The sequence below is a fragment of the Schistocerca piceifrons genome, chromosome 1 (genome assembly GCF_021461385.2).
Source record: "Schistocerca piceifrons isolate TAMUIC-IGC-003096 chromosome 1, iqSchPice1.1, whole genome shotgun sequence".
Taxonomy (NCBI): Eukaryota; Metazoa; Arthropoda; class Insecta; order Orthoptera; family Acrididae; genus Schistocerca; species Schistocerca piceifrons.
Window position 1 is genome coordinate 836866524 of NC_060138.1, and position 15697 is coordinate 836882220.

Genomic DNA, 15697 nt, shown 5'->3' on the forward strand with positions numbered 1-15697 from the left:
CGTGGAGGCCCGGGAAAAGAATAGGCCTCCGGTATGTTCTGCTAGTTGTAAATGGCGACGAAAAGAACAAACCACTAATAGGGCTAACCCCCCTTTTAGTGTGATTAGTTGGTTCAGGACAGAACTAATGAAGCCTCGGACAAGCGCAGTCATGGTCGGGGACGATGAAGCCTCGGACAAGAGCAGTCATGGTCGGGGACGACGCTTGAACCCTATGCCCGTCCCCAATGGTAAAGACACTGCTAGCCACACGGAAAATGATTTAAATCCAAATAGAGGTGTTTTGCAGGATATGCTTCCTGCAACCACTCCAGAAGGAAAACAAAGACGGAGGATGAGATGGTCAGATGAAGTTAACCGACACCTCATGTTCTGTTATTACCAAGCAACAAACTTAGGAACCAACACAACTGGATACAGATCACAAGTATATACAACATTTATTACCAGATACCCAGAAGTAAATTTTTTAACAGAACGACGACTAGCTGATCAGATCCGTGTAATAATCAAAAATAACAGGATACCCCAGTCAGAATTAGAAAACATCAAACAACAAGTACAACAAATACTAGAACAAAATAATGCACAATCAGAAGAAGAAGAAGAAGAAGAAGAAAATACAGTAATGGACTCAAACATCCCAGAGCAAAAAAACAAAGAACAACACGCATCAATTAAACAATCAGAGAAAAACGAAATCTTAAGACAGCCACCAGAACAAGCACAAAGAGAACATGAAGTGACACACATAATTAGATATAGAAGAAAAATTTCAGCTGACATATATAGAATACAAAGACACAAATACAGACATTAGACCATTCTTCCATAGACTACCAAATAACCCACAAGTCGAAACAACAATAACAACTATCAACAGTCTGCTTGTGTCTGTGTATGTACGGATGGATATGTGTGTGTGTGTGTGTGTGTGTGTGTGTGTGTGTGTGTGTGTGTGTGCGCGCGCGCGAGTGTATACCTGTCCTTTTACCCCCCTAAGGTAAGTCTTTCCGCCCCCGGGATTGGAATGACTCCTTACCCTCTCCCTTAAAACCCACATCCTTTCGTCTTTCCCTCTCCTTCCCTCTTTCCTGATGAAGCAACCGTTTGTTGCGAAAGCTTGAATTTTGTGTGTATGTTTGTGTTTGTTTGTGTGTCTATCGACCTGCCAGCACTTTCGTTTGGTAAGTCACATCATCTTTGTTTTTAGATATATTTTTCCCACGTGGAATGTTTCCCTCTATTATATTCAATCATACACAACAAAATAAATGAAGATACAACTATGGAAGAGTTACAACTACTGGTTTATATAGGAGCACTCACTACACTAAATATACACACTAGGCAGGGATCAGAACCAACCAATACACAGAAGAAACCCACAAAACCAGCATGGTAACACAGGCTACAGATCAGAATAGAAAAACTGAGAAAAGACATCGGACAGCTAACACAATTTATAAGAAATGAAATATCAGACAAAAAACGAAAAAGGGTAGGTAAAATCTCACAACAATAAGCAATAGAGCAATTAGATGAAAAGAAACAGAAATTACAAGCATTGGCCAAACGACTTAGAAGATACAAAAAAAGTGAAAATAGAAGGAAACAAAACCAAACATTCAACACAAACCAAAAGAAATTTTACCAGACAATAGATAACACACACATTAAAATAGACAATCCACCAAACATAACAGAATGGAACACTTCTGGAGCAACATATGGTCAAACCCGGTACAACATAACAGACATGCACGGTGGATACAAGCAGAAACAGACACATACAAGATGATACCACAAATGCCTGAAGTGATAATGTTGCAGCTTGAAGTCATCCGAGCAATTAATTCTATGCACAATTGGAAAGCCCCTGGAAAAGATAAAATAGCAAATTTCTGGCTAAAGAAGTTCACCTCAACACATTCACATCTAACTAAATTATTTAACAGTTACATTGCAGACCCATATACAGTCCCTGATACACTTACACATGGAATAACTTATCTGAAACCTAAAGATCAAGCAGACACAGCAAACCCAGCTAAATACCGCCCCATAACATGCCCACCAACAATATACAAAATATTAACTTCAGTCATTACACAGAAATTAATGACACATACAACACAGAGCACAATTATAAATGAACAACAAAAAGGCTGCTGCGAAGGAGCACGAAGCTGTAAAGAGCAACTAATAATAGATGCAGAAGTGACATATCAAGCTAAAACTAAACAAAGGTCGCTACACTACGCATACATTGATTACCAAAAAGCATTTGATAGTGTACCCCACTCATGGTTACTACAAATATTGGAAATATACAAAGTAGATCCTAAATTGATACAGTTCCTAAACGTAGTAATGAAAAATTGAAAAACCACACTTAATATCCAACCAAATTCAAATAATATCACATCACAGCCAACACAGATTAAGTGTGGAATATACCAAGGAGGCTCATCAAGTCCTTTATGGTTCTGGCTTGCTCTGAACCCACTATCCAACATGCTAAATAATACAAATTATGGATATAATATTACTGGAACATACCAACACAAAATCACATATTTGCTATACATGGATGATCTAAAACTACTGGCAGCAACAAATCAACAACTCAACCAATTACTAAAGATAACAGAAGTATTCTGCAATGATATAAATATGGCTTTTGGAACACACAAATGTAAGAAAAATAGCACAGTCAAGGGAAAACACATAAATAAGAAGATTACATATTGGATAACCACAGCGACTGCATAGAAGCGATGGAAAAAACAGATGCCTATAAATATCTAGGATACAGACAAAAAATAGGAATAGATAATACAAATATTAAAGAAGAACTAAAAGAAAAATATAGACAAAGACTAACAAAAATACTGAAAACAGAATTGACAGCAAGAAACAAGACAAAAGCTATAAATACTTATGCTATACCAATATTGACCTACTCATTTGGAGTAGTGAAATGGAGTAACACAGACCTAGAAGCACTCAATACACTTACACGATCACAATGCCACAAATACAGAATACATCACATACATTCAGCAACAGAAAGATTCACATTAAGCAGAAAGGAAGGAGGAAGGGGATTTATCAACATAAAAAACCTACATTATGGACATATATCTAAAAACAAAGATGATGTGACTTACCAAACGAAAGTGCTGGCATGTCAATAGACACACAAACAAACACAAACATACACACAAAATTCAAGCTTTCGTAACCATCGGTTGCTTCATCAGGAGAGAGGGAAAGACGAAAGGATGTGGGTTTTAAGAGAGAGGGTAAGGAGTCATTCCAATCCCGGGAGCGTAAAGACTTACCTTAGGGGGGAAAAAAGGACAGGTATACACTCGCACACGCACGCACGCACGCACGCACACACACACACACACACACACACACACACACACACACACACACACAAGCAGACATTTGTAAGGTAGACAATTTAAGAAAAATCTTTATAGAACGAGCAGAAACTAGCAAAATACACAAAGCAATCATTCATATAAATACATCGGCTACACCATTGCAATTTCATAACCACTTCTACAACCCTTTAGATCACATAACATCAACATATACGAGAAAATAAATTGGAAAAAGTAAACACTACATGGCAATCACCCGTATCACCTAACACAGCCACACATCGATCAAGACGCATCCAACACATGGCTAAGAAAAGGCAATATATACAGTGAGACGGAAGGATTCATGATTGCAATACAGGATCAAACAATGAACACCAGATATTACACCAAGCATATTATTAAAGATCCCAATACCACAACAGATAAATGCAGACTTTGCAAACAACAAATAGAAACAGTAGATCACATCACAAGCAGGTGTACATTACTAGCAAATACAGAATCCTCCAGAAGACATGACAATGTAGCAAAAATAATACATCAACAACTTGCCACACAACATAAACTAATAAAACAACACGTTCCCACATACAAGTATGCACCACAAAATGTACTGGAGAATGATGAATACAAATTATACTGGAACAGAACCATTATAACAGATAAAACAACACCACATAACAAACCTGACATCAGACTGACCAATAAAAAGAAGAAATTAACACAACTAATCGAAATATCCATACCCAATACAACAAATATACAGAAGAAAACAGGAGAAAAAATTGAAAAATACATCCAACTAGCTGAGGAAGTCGAGGACATGTGGCATCAGGATAAAGTTGACATTATACCAATTATACTATCAACTAAAGGAGTCATACCACACAATATCCACCAGTACATCAATGCAATACAGCTACTTCCAAACGTATCTATACAACTACAGAAATCTGTAATTATTGATACATGTTCAATTACCCGAAAGTTCCTAAATGCAATGCAACATATACCGTACAGTTAAAAGGAAGTCACGCTTGATCAAGGTCCGCGTCACTTTCCATTTTTAACCAGACATAACGTCTGAGAAAGGAAAGAAGATAATAATAATAATAATAATAATAATAATAATAATAACAACAACAACAATAACAACAACAATAATATTCAATTGTACAGTGCAATGTAGCAAATCAACCACATCCATGTATTCTGGTGGTCGTGATCTGCTGCCCTGTGCTATACTGACTTGCTGATATTTTCATAGAGATGCTCAACAGTTGGCAGCACTTGAACGTGATGGAAAATTTAGATGTTCGCAAGTGTTTCCACTGGGATGGAATACTTCCATAGCAGCTAAGACACAGTAAAAGTTTATGTACAGAATTGTAACCAGAGTGTCTGAAATGATGCAGTGGTTAATAATGAAAGGGGATACCTACAACATGCTGTCCCATTACAACACATGATCACCATCTAACAGTTTTATAAGGAAATCATGTGCCAAGATCAAGAGCATATGATAGAAATTTCGTGTTATTCTTTTGAGCTCAACATCTCACTCATCTTGGGGATATGCTGATTCAGTTTTTCAGATGGGCTGAGAAGAGGACATCAAAATGTGTGTGCAGCATAGTTGCATGCTTACAAGGCCTTGAGTCAAGTTTTCCGGACAGACTGGAATTGGTGTAAGGGGTTTGTGGTCCAGCAGTCACCAGTGGATATCGTTAGTGTGTGCAACGATGTAGAGAAAAACTATGTTTTATAGGATAAGTAATATGCACCAAATTGTGTGAAAATCAAAGAACATTGTGTATAGATCAACCGAGTGAGGCAGTGTAGCTGTTAAAGATACTGACCTTATAGTTGTAAGGATGGAGTTCACTTCCTCAACAGTGCCACAGCCAAGTGACTGCCCTGTCTTCATGTAAACGTATACTCTATGTGTATGTATATTTTGAGCTATTTGTTTAAATTGTATTATGATAACAAAACTTACATCTTCGTAAGATAGTCCCTGGATAAATAAATAAAACACATCAATCAGTTAATGACCATTTATTTCCTGTAGGGTCATAAGATGATGTGGTTGGTTACATGATCAGAATACTGCTCGAGAACAAAAAGCAGGACGACTGCTTTCATTACTAAGGACTATTTTTGAGGTGTTTTCATACACAACTATTGTTCACCCTTTAACAGTGTCCTAGTTTTTTGTTGTTTTATCAAAAATAAGTAATGGAGAGACAATTTACTAGAAGTGTGACCACACCCTCAGCTGGAAAATTCCATTTACAAGATGTGACAAAACAGTAGAACCCAGCTCAGATCACATGTCTGCATTTGTTCTTTCTACAGCTTAAAACTTTTCTGCATGTAATCTTTTTGTGAGGCTACACTGGAATGTTGCCATTTTTACCTACCAGAGGAGTGTAAGAACACATTTTTAAGTCACTGTCTGATGACTGCCAATGAAGTGTTCCACCAAATCGCAAGTTGCTACAGCGAAACGACAAATTTATAGGTAAAAAAAATCGGACACTTCATTCTTTAGTACTGCAAGCATTCTCACTCCTGTATCAACATAGCACTAGGCACAATGAATTAGCATGCTCATAGCAAAAAAATTTAATTTTTCATAAGAATAAGTGTTCACAATGGTTTCATGACAAAACAGAAAATATAGCTTACAGAAGAAGCCACATTTTATGAGTGGTTGTAAAGAAATATGCAGGAAGACTTCTGCTTGCCTCTACATCCTCCAGGAGTGTTGAATCATATTTGCACAAGATATGAAACATACATTTGTGCAATCCCCCATTCTGCCAAACTTCCACTATTGAATTGAAAATAGTGAAAACACTAGATGGTTAGAACTAACCATGAATGCTTGTGCGTGTTACATATGCAACGTCTGTGTATTCGGTCATGTCACTGTTTCATAATTATATTAGGATAGTTGCAGGCAGACTACCTATGCAGCTACCGTGTGTTATGTCTACCTGAGCCCTTCCTAATTGTGAATGAACCCCAGTGTCTCTCATCGAGGCCAAATATCTGTCATGTCATCATAGGGTCTGACTTACCTAATAACCGGGCTGTGACCATGCACAAAACAACAGAATTCACAGTTCCTCCTCTGCTACTGCAATCACATCTGGAACAAGCTACGTGCACTCTGTATGCAAATCAGTCCTCTGCTGCATCCAAGAGAAAACTGCAGCACTTAATCTCTTCCGTCTCACAACAATTAACACATATAGTCAGTTCTCTCTGTCAAACAGTAAAACAAAAGCTCCTGTCTTATTTCCCTTACGTTTCTTTCTCTTTATATATCTCAAACAGCAACACCACTTTCTTTCCACTCTCTCTTCATTACCTGGGTTCTATCACATTCCTTTCTCTTCCTCTCCTTCCCCTTCTCTCAAATATATTAGTGCCAGTACCTGTAAGTTTAAATCTGCCCAATTGCCGTTGTTGTTCTACTTTTCATGAATGAATGCCAATTGTGTTTTTTGCTTTCTGCTATGTCTACTACAGATCCAGTATCCATGTCATATTTATTTCTATGTATAGGATACCACATAAAATGTAAGACCTTATAACTAATGCCTACAGTTCATTACTTTACTGAGAATTAGCTACACATATTCAAAACAAGTAACATTTCATTTTTATTTACACATAAACAGAAAATAAATATTTTACACAAATCATATGATTGTAAAAAAGAGCATGAAAACTACAGGGGAAAACAGAACACCTCTGCTGTTTGAAGTCAAAACATTTAAAACATTTTTGCTCATAAATTGTCCTTACAAAGAGTGTTGGACCCATCTCTCAGAGTGAGCTTCGGTGCATACTGTACAAATGATCCACCTGTCTCCAACCCATTACTGCTTTAATCCATTGTGCCCATGTCATAATGGATAAATCCCAACTGCTGGATCACCAACTGCTGAAGTCACCAAAACTATAACCAATGTTTTTCTTCTTCTTTGGAGGACCCCCAGAGTTTTCTGCAGCATCATTCCTTTAAAAAAATTTAAAAATGGAAAATTTGAGGGTTGCCACAGTTACATTAATCAGTAAACTGGTAGAAGAAATGTCTTTTTTGCGAGAGTTTAATATCCTATTGCTAGGAAAATAAGTACAGACAACAAAAGAAGGATCCAGAATGGAATAATGATAATATTATGAAAAGGATAGATTGCTATTCACCATATAGTGGAGATGCAAAGCCACAGACAGGCAAAACAAAAAGACTGCTTTTGGCTAAAAGGCCTTCTTCTGAATTAGATAACATATACACATACATATTCTACAAACACACCTCATACACACATGAGCACGTCGCTGGCTGCCGAGGCTGACCTTGGCTGCCAGAGACAGAGGTCTTGTGTGTATGAGTTGCTTTTGCGTGAATTTGTACGTATATGTGTCTAATGCAGGAAAAGACCTATTGGCTGAAAGCTTACTTGTTTAGCACTCTTTTTGTTTTGCCTGCCTGCGACTCAACATCTCCACTATATGGTGAGTAAGCAATCTATCCTTTTCATAATATAGTCAAATGAACAATATGTAATTTTCTTCCAAAGATTTAAATTTTGTTAAAATATTACATTATTGTTTTGATTGGAATTAAGTTGTATATACAGTGCAATACTGAGTACAATCTAGGTCAAGCAGTTTGCACTTAAAAGGAAAGGTCAGACAATGTATCCCATTGATTTCCACAAATTTTGGCATACTAGTTGGGGATCAATCAAAAGTAGTATGGTTTCGGCCAATAGCATCCTTTTTGAAAAATTTGAGGTCAAATATAATAATGTATGATCTGTTCCTAATCAGACAGAAGTGTTACGACACTCGAAAATCCATTTCATATTCCCTCATATAATGAAAGTCATCAACTAGTGATGTTGCTTTTTTCCTCAGCAATGCTCAATCATCATGTCTGAGGAAAAACTTATTGATATTGCCAATAAAAACTGAATTTTTATACTAGATTTGTCATGATCAGAAATCAGAATAATTTTTTTTAATATCTGGATCTCTGACTACTACCATAGATAACTATTTGAGCATGCACAATGTAATGATTTTCAAGATACACTGATGTAGTGCTCCACTTTTTTCCATCATATACTTTCACTTCTTAAATGCTGTTATTTCAAGTACTTTATTTTTACACCAACAAATCACTTGTATTGCAGGTCTTTGCTTTTTTTCCACCAAGTTACCACCTCTTTTTCCTGTTTTGTCTGTTTTCTCATTGGACATTTACGCACACAGAAAAACTGTTTACTGACAACCAACAAATTAGTGGAGAGCATGAATGGACATAAAAGAACTGTCTTGTTCTGGGACCTCAGTATCCAGTTGCTGAACTAAAATATGAGTCAAAGGAGATGAGTGCCTGGCACACCACTCAGGACATTCGGATTCTCCTATCTGCTAGAGATGGAAACTCAACCTTCATAATATTCTCACATCACGACATTCTCCTGGACTCAATGTCCATTAACATACAATTCTCCTTCCCTCTTTTTTCTCTTGATTTTTTGTTTATTATGTCTTCTTTAAATATTTTTATTGCTTTTTACTTTTTCATCTTCATTGTCACCTTCTCAATTTCCCTATCTACTTTACCTCTAAGTTTTTAATCACATTACTGATTTCATTTCTCTTCCTCTTTATTCATATTCACTTCTCACTATCATCATCATCATCATCATCATAATCTCTGGACTGAAGCTGGAACAATGCTTACCAATTTACTGTTTCTGACCTCTTATTCTCTCAACACTTCCTCTTTCATCTTTGCGTCTCCTTGTTTTCACATCAGGTGGGTCCCTTCCACCCCTAATCATCCTACCACTCTTAATCACCCTATCCCTCTTTCTTTCTTGAGAACCAATGAATAGTTCTGAATATTATGAGAGTTTCTTATATTTTTATGTGTGTTTATCAACAGTACTAAGAATTTTCCCACTGAAGGACTCCAGCCATTCTTTCTTAAATGATTTTTCCTTTGTTACTTAAGCTGAATGAACAACTAAATATCTGTGCTTCACCTTAAAATGAGAATAAAATGCATGTCAATATATTTTTCCCCATTGTCAAATGAAAAATTATTCTCTAACATTAGCCATGACAATTTTGTAATGGAGAAAAAAAACCACCAACAGTTATGTTCAATTATTTATGTGGGCTAACTGAACAGTGATTTATTAGTCTCATTACGTACAGTGCCAGATCATTAGATATACTGTACAGGACACACATCAAATTTGAAATGAATATAATGATTTACAAAAATACCTTTTTATATATGGTTTTAGAAAGTTATGAATAATACACTCCTGGAAATGGAAAAAAGAACACATTGACACCGGTGTGTCAGACCCACCATACTTGCTCCGAACACTGTGAGAGGGCTGTACAAGCAATGATCACACGCACGGCACAGCGGACACACCAGGAACCGCGGTGTTGGCCGTCGAATGGCGCTAGCTGCGCAGCATTTGTGCACCGCCGCCGTCAGTGTCAGCCAGTTTGCCGTGGCATATGGAGCTCCGTCGCAGTCTTTAACACTGGTAGCATGCCGCGACAGCGTGGACGTGAACCGTATGTGCAGTTGACGGACTTTGAGCGAGGGCGTATAGTGGGCATGCGGGAGGCTGGGTGGACGTACCGCCGAATTACTCAACACGTGGGGCGTGAGGTCTCCACAGTACATCGATGTTGTCGCCAGTGGTCGGCGGAAGGTGCACGTGCCCGTCGACCTGGGACCGGACCGCAGCGACGCACGGATGCACGCCAAGACCGTAGGATCCTACGCAGTGCCGTAGGGGACCGCACCGCCACTTCCCAGCAAATTAGGGACACTGTTGCTCCTGGGGTATCGGCGAGGACCATTCGCAACCGTCTCCATGAAGCTGGGCTACGGTCCCGCACACCGTTAGGCCGTCTTCCGCTCACGCCCAACATCGTGCAGCCCGCCTCCAGTGGTGTCGCGACAGGCGTGAATGGAGGGACGAATGGAGACGTGTCGTCTTCAGCGATGAGAGTCGCTTCTGCCTTGGTGCCAATGATGGTCGTATGCGTGTTTGGCGCCGTGCAGGTGAGCGCCACAATCAGGACTGCATACGACCGAGGCACACAGGGCCAACACCCGGCATCATGGTGTGGGGAGCGATCTCCTACACTGGCCGTACACCACTGGTCATCGTCGAGGGGACACTGAATAGTGCACGGTACATCCAAACCGTCATCGAACCCATCGTTGTACCATTCCTAGACCGGCAAGGGAACTTGCTGTTCCAACAGGACAATGCACGTCCGCATGTATCCCGTGCCACCCAACGTGCTCTAGAAGGTGTAAGTCAACTACCCTGGCCAGCAAGATCTCCGGATCTGTCCCCCATTGAGCATGTTTGGGACTGGATGAAGCGTCGTCTCACGCGGTCTGCATGTCCAGCACGAACGCTGGTCCAACTGAGGCGCCAGGTGGAAATGGCATGGCAAGCCGTTCCACAGGACTACATCCAGCATCTCTACGATCGTCTCCATGGGAGAATAGCAGCCTGCATTGCTGCGAAAGGTGGATATACACTGTACTAGTGCCGACATTGTGCATGCTCTGTTGCCTGTGTCTATGTGCCTGTGGTTCTGTCAGTGTGATCATGTGATGTATCTAACCCCAGGAATGTGTCAATAAAGTTTCCCCTTCCTGGGACAATGAATTCACGGTGTTCTTATTTCAATTTCCAGGAGTGTAGATTAATAATTATGCAAGTGCATCTAATAAAAGTACATATAACACTAAAATATTTGTTATATATTAACAGTTTACAATTAGGAGTCTATATCTTTCTTCCTATTGTTAAGACTGCAAAACTGTCTTATATGAATTCTTCAACAGTGTAGTAACACTTTTCTGCTAAAATGTTATGGAGTAATCTTTTCAATGAGCCAATGTCCATGTTTAATATGATCCTACACTGTAGTTTGTTATATATTTTTAGCCCTATGCACAGTGGTGTCTGAGCATAAAGCTTTTAATTGATGTGAGGGAAGTTCAAAGTTCTCCTTATGATGAGTACCATAGCTATGGTTGAAGCAATACTTTTTAAGTTTACATTGGTTGTTGTACACAAAAATTAAACTTTGAAATGTTTGCAATGAAGGAATGGTTAGTATTTTTAATTTCTTAAATAATGGGCAACATAACTCATTTTTATGGGCAGCACACGTTCCTAATGAATTTCTTCTGAAGAATTAATAGCCTTGTGGTGTTTGTAGAATTTCCCCAGACATTTATCCCAGACTGAATAACCAAACTGAAGTAACTACCGTAGACAGTCTTCCTTGTGTCCATGAGTGACACCAGATAAAATAAACATTGCAAAAGCTAGAGAATTTAATTTGTCATGAGGTATATATGTGTCTTCCAGTTAAGACTTTTGTCAAGGTCTAGGCCCAAGAACTTCACATGACTTTCTTGTCACCAACTGACTATTATTAGCTATGTTTACAGGCCCATTGCTGCAGATTTAGAGAAAACTGCATTATCTGGGTCTTTGCAACATTCAGTTTTAGTCAATTTTTATGGAATCAGGATTCAAGTTTTTGTTGAATTTTTTATACTCTATATGGAATTCTTTCAATAGTGTTGTTTTTTCTATCATGACTGAATGAGCATCGATATCTAATGGTAAATCATTGACATACGACAAGAACAGGTATCAAGTTACAAGGGAATCTCCCCATCGCACCCCCCTCAGATTTAGTTATAATTTGGCACAGTGGATAGGCCTTGAGAAACTGAACACAGATCAATCGAGAAAACAGGAAGAAGTTGTGTGGAACTATGAAAAAATAAGCAAAATATACAAAGTGAGTAGTCCATGGGCAACATAGGCAATATCAAGGAGGAACTGAGCATAAGCGGGCCGTGGCCTCGTGGTTAGTGTGAGCGGCTGCGGAACGAAAGGTCGTTGGTTCAAGCCTTCCCTCGGGCGAAAAGTTTACTTACTTTATTTTTGCAAAGTTATGATCTGTCCATTCGTTCATTGACGTCTCTGTTCACTGTAATAAGTTTAGTGTCTGTGTGTTGCGACTGCACCGCAAAACCGTGTGATTAGTAGACGAAAGGACGTGCCTCTCCCATGGGAACCTAAAACATTTGATCGCAAGGTCATAGGTCAACCGATTCCTCCACAGGAAAGCACGTCTGATATATTCTACACGACACTGGTGACGGCATGTGCGTCACATGACAGGAATATGTTTCGACCCACCTAACATGCACACTTGGCGAATGGGTAAAAAGATTCTTCTACCTTGCCCGATTTAGGTTTTCTTGTGGATGTGATAATCACTCCCAAAAAAGTGATGAAAACATAAGAGTTTGTCACATAAACTGCAACAAATGAATGCAACAGTTTCACAGTCGCACAGTTTTCTCTGTGCTCTGTCAAAACATATGTTTTTAACGTTTTCAAATTTTTCGTGTATAGACCGTCAAATCCTGCATATGTCCAAGCAAATCTGAACACGTCCTGGAATTCTGGAGAGCGATATTGATTATGTGTGAGTGCCTGAACTCTGATAATTGTCTGAAAATAAAAAATTAAAATTTTCACTCGCAGGAAGACTTGAACCAATGACCTCTCGTTCCGCAGCTGCTCACGCTAACCACTGGACCACGGCGCTCCTGAGCTTGCAATCTCCTTGATGTTGCCTATGTTGCCCATGGACTACTCACTTTGTATATTTTGCTTATTTTTTCATAGTTCCAAACAACTTCTTCCTGTTTTCTCGATTGATCTGTGTTCAGTTTTTCAAGGCCTATCCACTGTGCCAACTTATAACTAAATCTGAGGGGGGTGCGATGGGGAGGTTCCCTTGTTAGTATTGAATCCTGCGGGATCTTTTGGAAACTTGTTTTCCATTCAGAGTAGTTGTTGACTGAATTCAGTGTTAAAATAATTCTCTGTTTCCTTTGTGTCAGATAAGAATTGAACCACGTTAATGCAGTATCCTTGTTACTGTAGCTCGTAGTTTGTAAAGTAGTAATGAGTGGTTCGCTGAATTGAAGGCTTTTGCTAGATCACACAATATTCCTGAAATCTTTTTGCCCTGGTCCAAAAAGGTGCTTATGTTTTCTGTGAATTCTCTGATGGTGTTTATTGCGCTAAACTGATTTTTAGATCTAATGTTATTTTCAAGTTGTTTTGACACAAGTTTTTCCATTATTTTAGAAAAGACGGGGACAAAAGATAGAAAAAGATTGTTCCCCATATTTTCTGGGGATCCCTTTCCAAACAGTAGCTTTATCTCAGCATATTTTAGCACATTTGGGAGACACCCTTGTTCAAAGGGGTTGGGTTCTATGTGCCTGAATTAATGTTGTCCTTATGGGCTGTCATATTTACATCAGACTTTGTTACATTTAAAAAGAATTAATTGAAGGAATTTGACGAATGAACAGGGTTTACAATAATATCATAACTAATTGTTATCTGTGAAATTTCGGAACTTCTAACATTTATTCCCACCTGTGGCTTCACAAGAGAGCAGAATGCCTTTGTTTTATTTATTTTTTTTATTTGATTTTAAAAATACTTTTTTTTGCCAGTTTCTTCGTAGCAAATAGAACTCTCTTAAAGACAGTCTTGTAACGTCTAAGATAAATTACAAAATCAGGGTTTCTATTTACTTTAGGCTCGTTGTGCAGCTGTCTTTTTTTCTGGCACTAGGAACTCTTATTCCTGGTGTAAACCAATTCAATTTACTCTTTACTTCTGAACAACGAAAACTCCAGGTAGGAATATCAACAATGTAGGAAAAGACAGAGTGCTACTTACCACAAACAAAACACATTAAATTGCAGGCAGGCACAATTTAAGGACACTTATTAAAGCTTTTGGCCAGTAAGTGTCTCTCAATTAAGCCTGTCTGCAGACACTTATCACAAAAAATTCTAAATATTATTTACTAAAATTCCTTGTCACATACAATTCAGACTTCAGTTCCTATGTTTCTGGGAGCTCTATAAACAAAGCAGAGTGATCATATATTGAAGATCTAGGGAAAACTTCCTAGTATCATGAAACTGGTAATTTGGAAGAGTATTATCTATGCAGGTTGCTGATTGCAATTTTTTGTCTAGTGCACACAGTAAAGTTTACATTAAACCCAGATTTCTGGATTAAATCACAAAATGTTACTGTGTCACTGCATTCAACTAATGTATATAAATTTGCAATCTGCTGCGATCACAATCTTTTACTTGCTTTCTTTATTTAGTTTTTCTAAAATAGAGTGAAATTTGTCTACAGAAAGTTTATTGACCCCAGTGTGGCTCAACAGCAAACACACACACATAGTAGATATCCAACTTAATGCAACAATGCGTATTATATCAGGCACAATCAGGCCAACTCCTACAATGTGGCTGCCTGTTCTCAGTAACATAGCCCCTCCTAACCTGCGCCGTGAACACGCTCTGGTTAGAGAATTTCAAAAAATCATGACCAACCCTCAATTACAAATCCATGAAGATACTCACGACATCCAAGGAAACCGACTCCGGTCTAGGCATCCTCCACTAAAGACCGCACAGGCTCTGCACCAAACCAACTTTAAAATAAATGACCGATGGAAAGAGGAATGGGAGAGCAAAACAGCAGTAAACTGCCACAGTATGTCATGCATCTTTAGTAAACCAAAAGGATTTGATTGCCCTCGCAAAGTTTGGTCAACTCTTAATCGCATCAGAACCAACTGTGGGAGATGCGCCGACTCCTTACACAGATGGGGTAAACTTCCTTCGGCCGCTTGTGACTGTGGCACTGAGAGACAGACGGTCAAACACATCGTGCACGAATGCCCACTAAGGGCATACGAGGGTGACCCACAGGATTTCCTAATGGCGACCCAAGAGGCAATCGACTATTTGTTATCTAAGCTGGACGTCTGCTTGTGATTGCTCTTCTGTGAATGTAAATTTACAATTGGCAGTGTCCTTATATACAAACTGTTATTTGTTGCTCTGTTTACACATATGTGATTTTTTTTTTTAAATCGTGTTGTTTCTGTAATTTTTACTGTGATGTTATGAGCCACACTCTAAACAAATAAATTATTGACAGAACTTCCAGGAATTTTGTAAACTGATATTATCAGAGTATATAAATCATATAGCTCTACACAACAACTTTCAAAAATATATTTTTCAATTGGACAACTGAAATACAGGAGTCTCCATGAGATGTGTTGTTTCTACA

The 15697-nt window shown here is 38.6% G+C and overlaps 1 protein-coding gene and 1 long non-coding RNA gene across 2 annotated transcripts in view; one reads left to right on the forward strand and one right to left on the reverse strand.

The window, feature by feature from the left end:
- The window catches only part of LOC124714830, a 35878-nt gene extending 30617 nt beyond the window's left edge, over window positions 1–5261 (forward strand). The window contains exon 4 of the long non-coding RNA XR_007005643.1: window positions 4989–5261. This is a non-coding gene — a long non-coding RNA (uncharacterized LOC124714830). The remainder of the gene's footprint in view (window positions 1–4988) is intronic.
- A 1790-nt stretch (window positions 5262–7051) lies between these two features.
- The window catches only part of LOC124714841 (RING-type E3 ubiquitin-protein ligase PPIL2), a 92544-nt gene continuing 83898 nt past the window's right edge, over window positions 7052–15697 (reverse strand). Inside the window, exons 11-12 of the mRNA XM_047243053.1 lie at window positions 7348–7434; window positions 7052–7303 (exon numbers count right to left, since the gene is read on the reverse strand). Coding sequence (XP_047099009.1) covers window positions 7350–7434 — 85 coding nt within the window. The 3' untranslated portion in view covers window positions 7052–7303; window positions 7348–7349. The remainder of the gene's footprint in view (window positions 7304–7347; window positions 7435–15697) is intronic.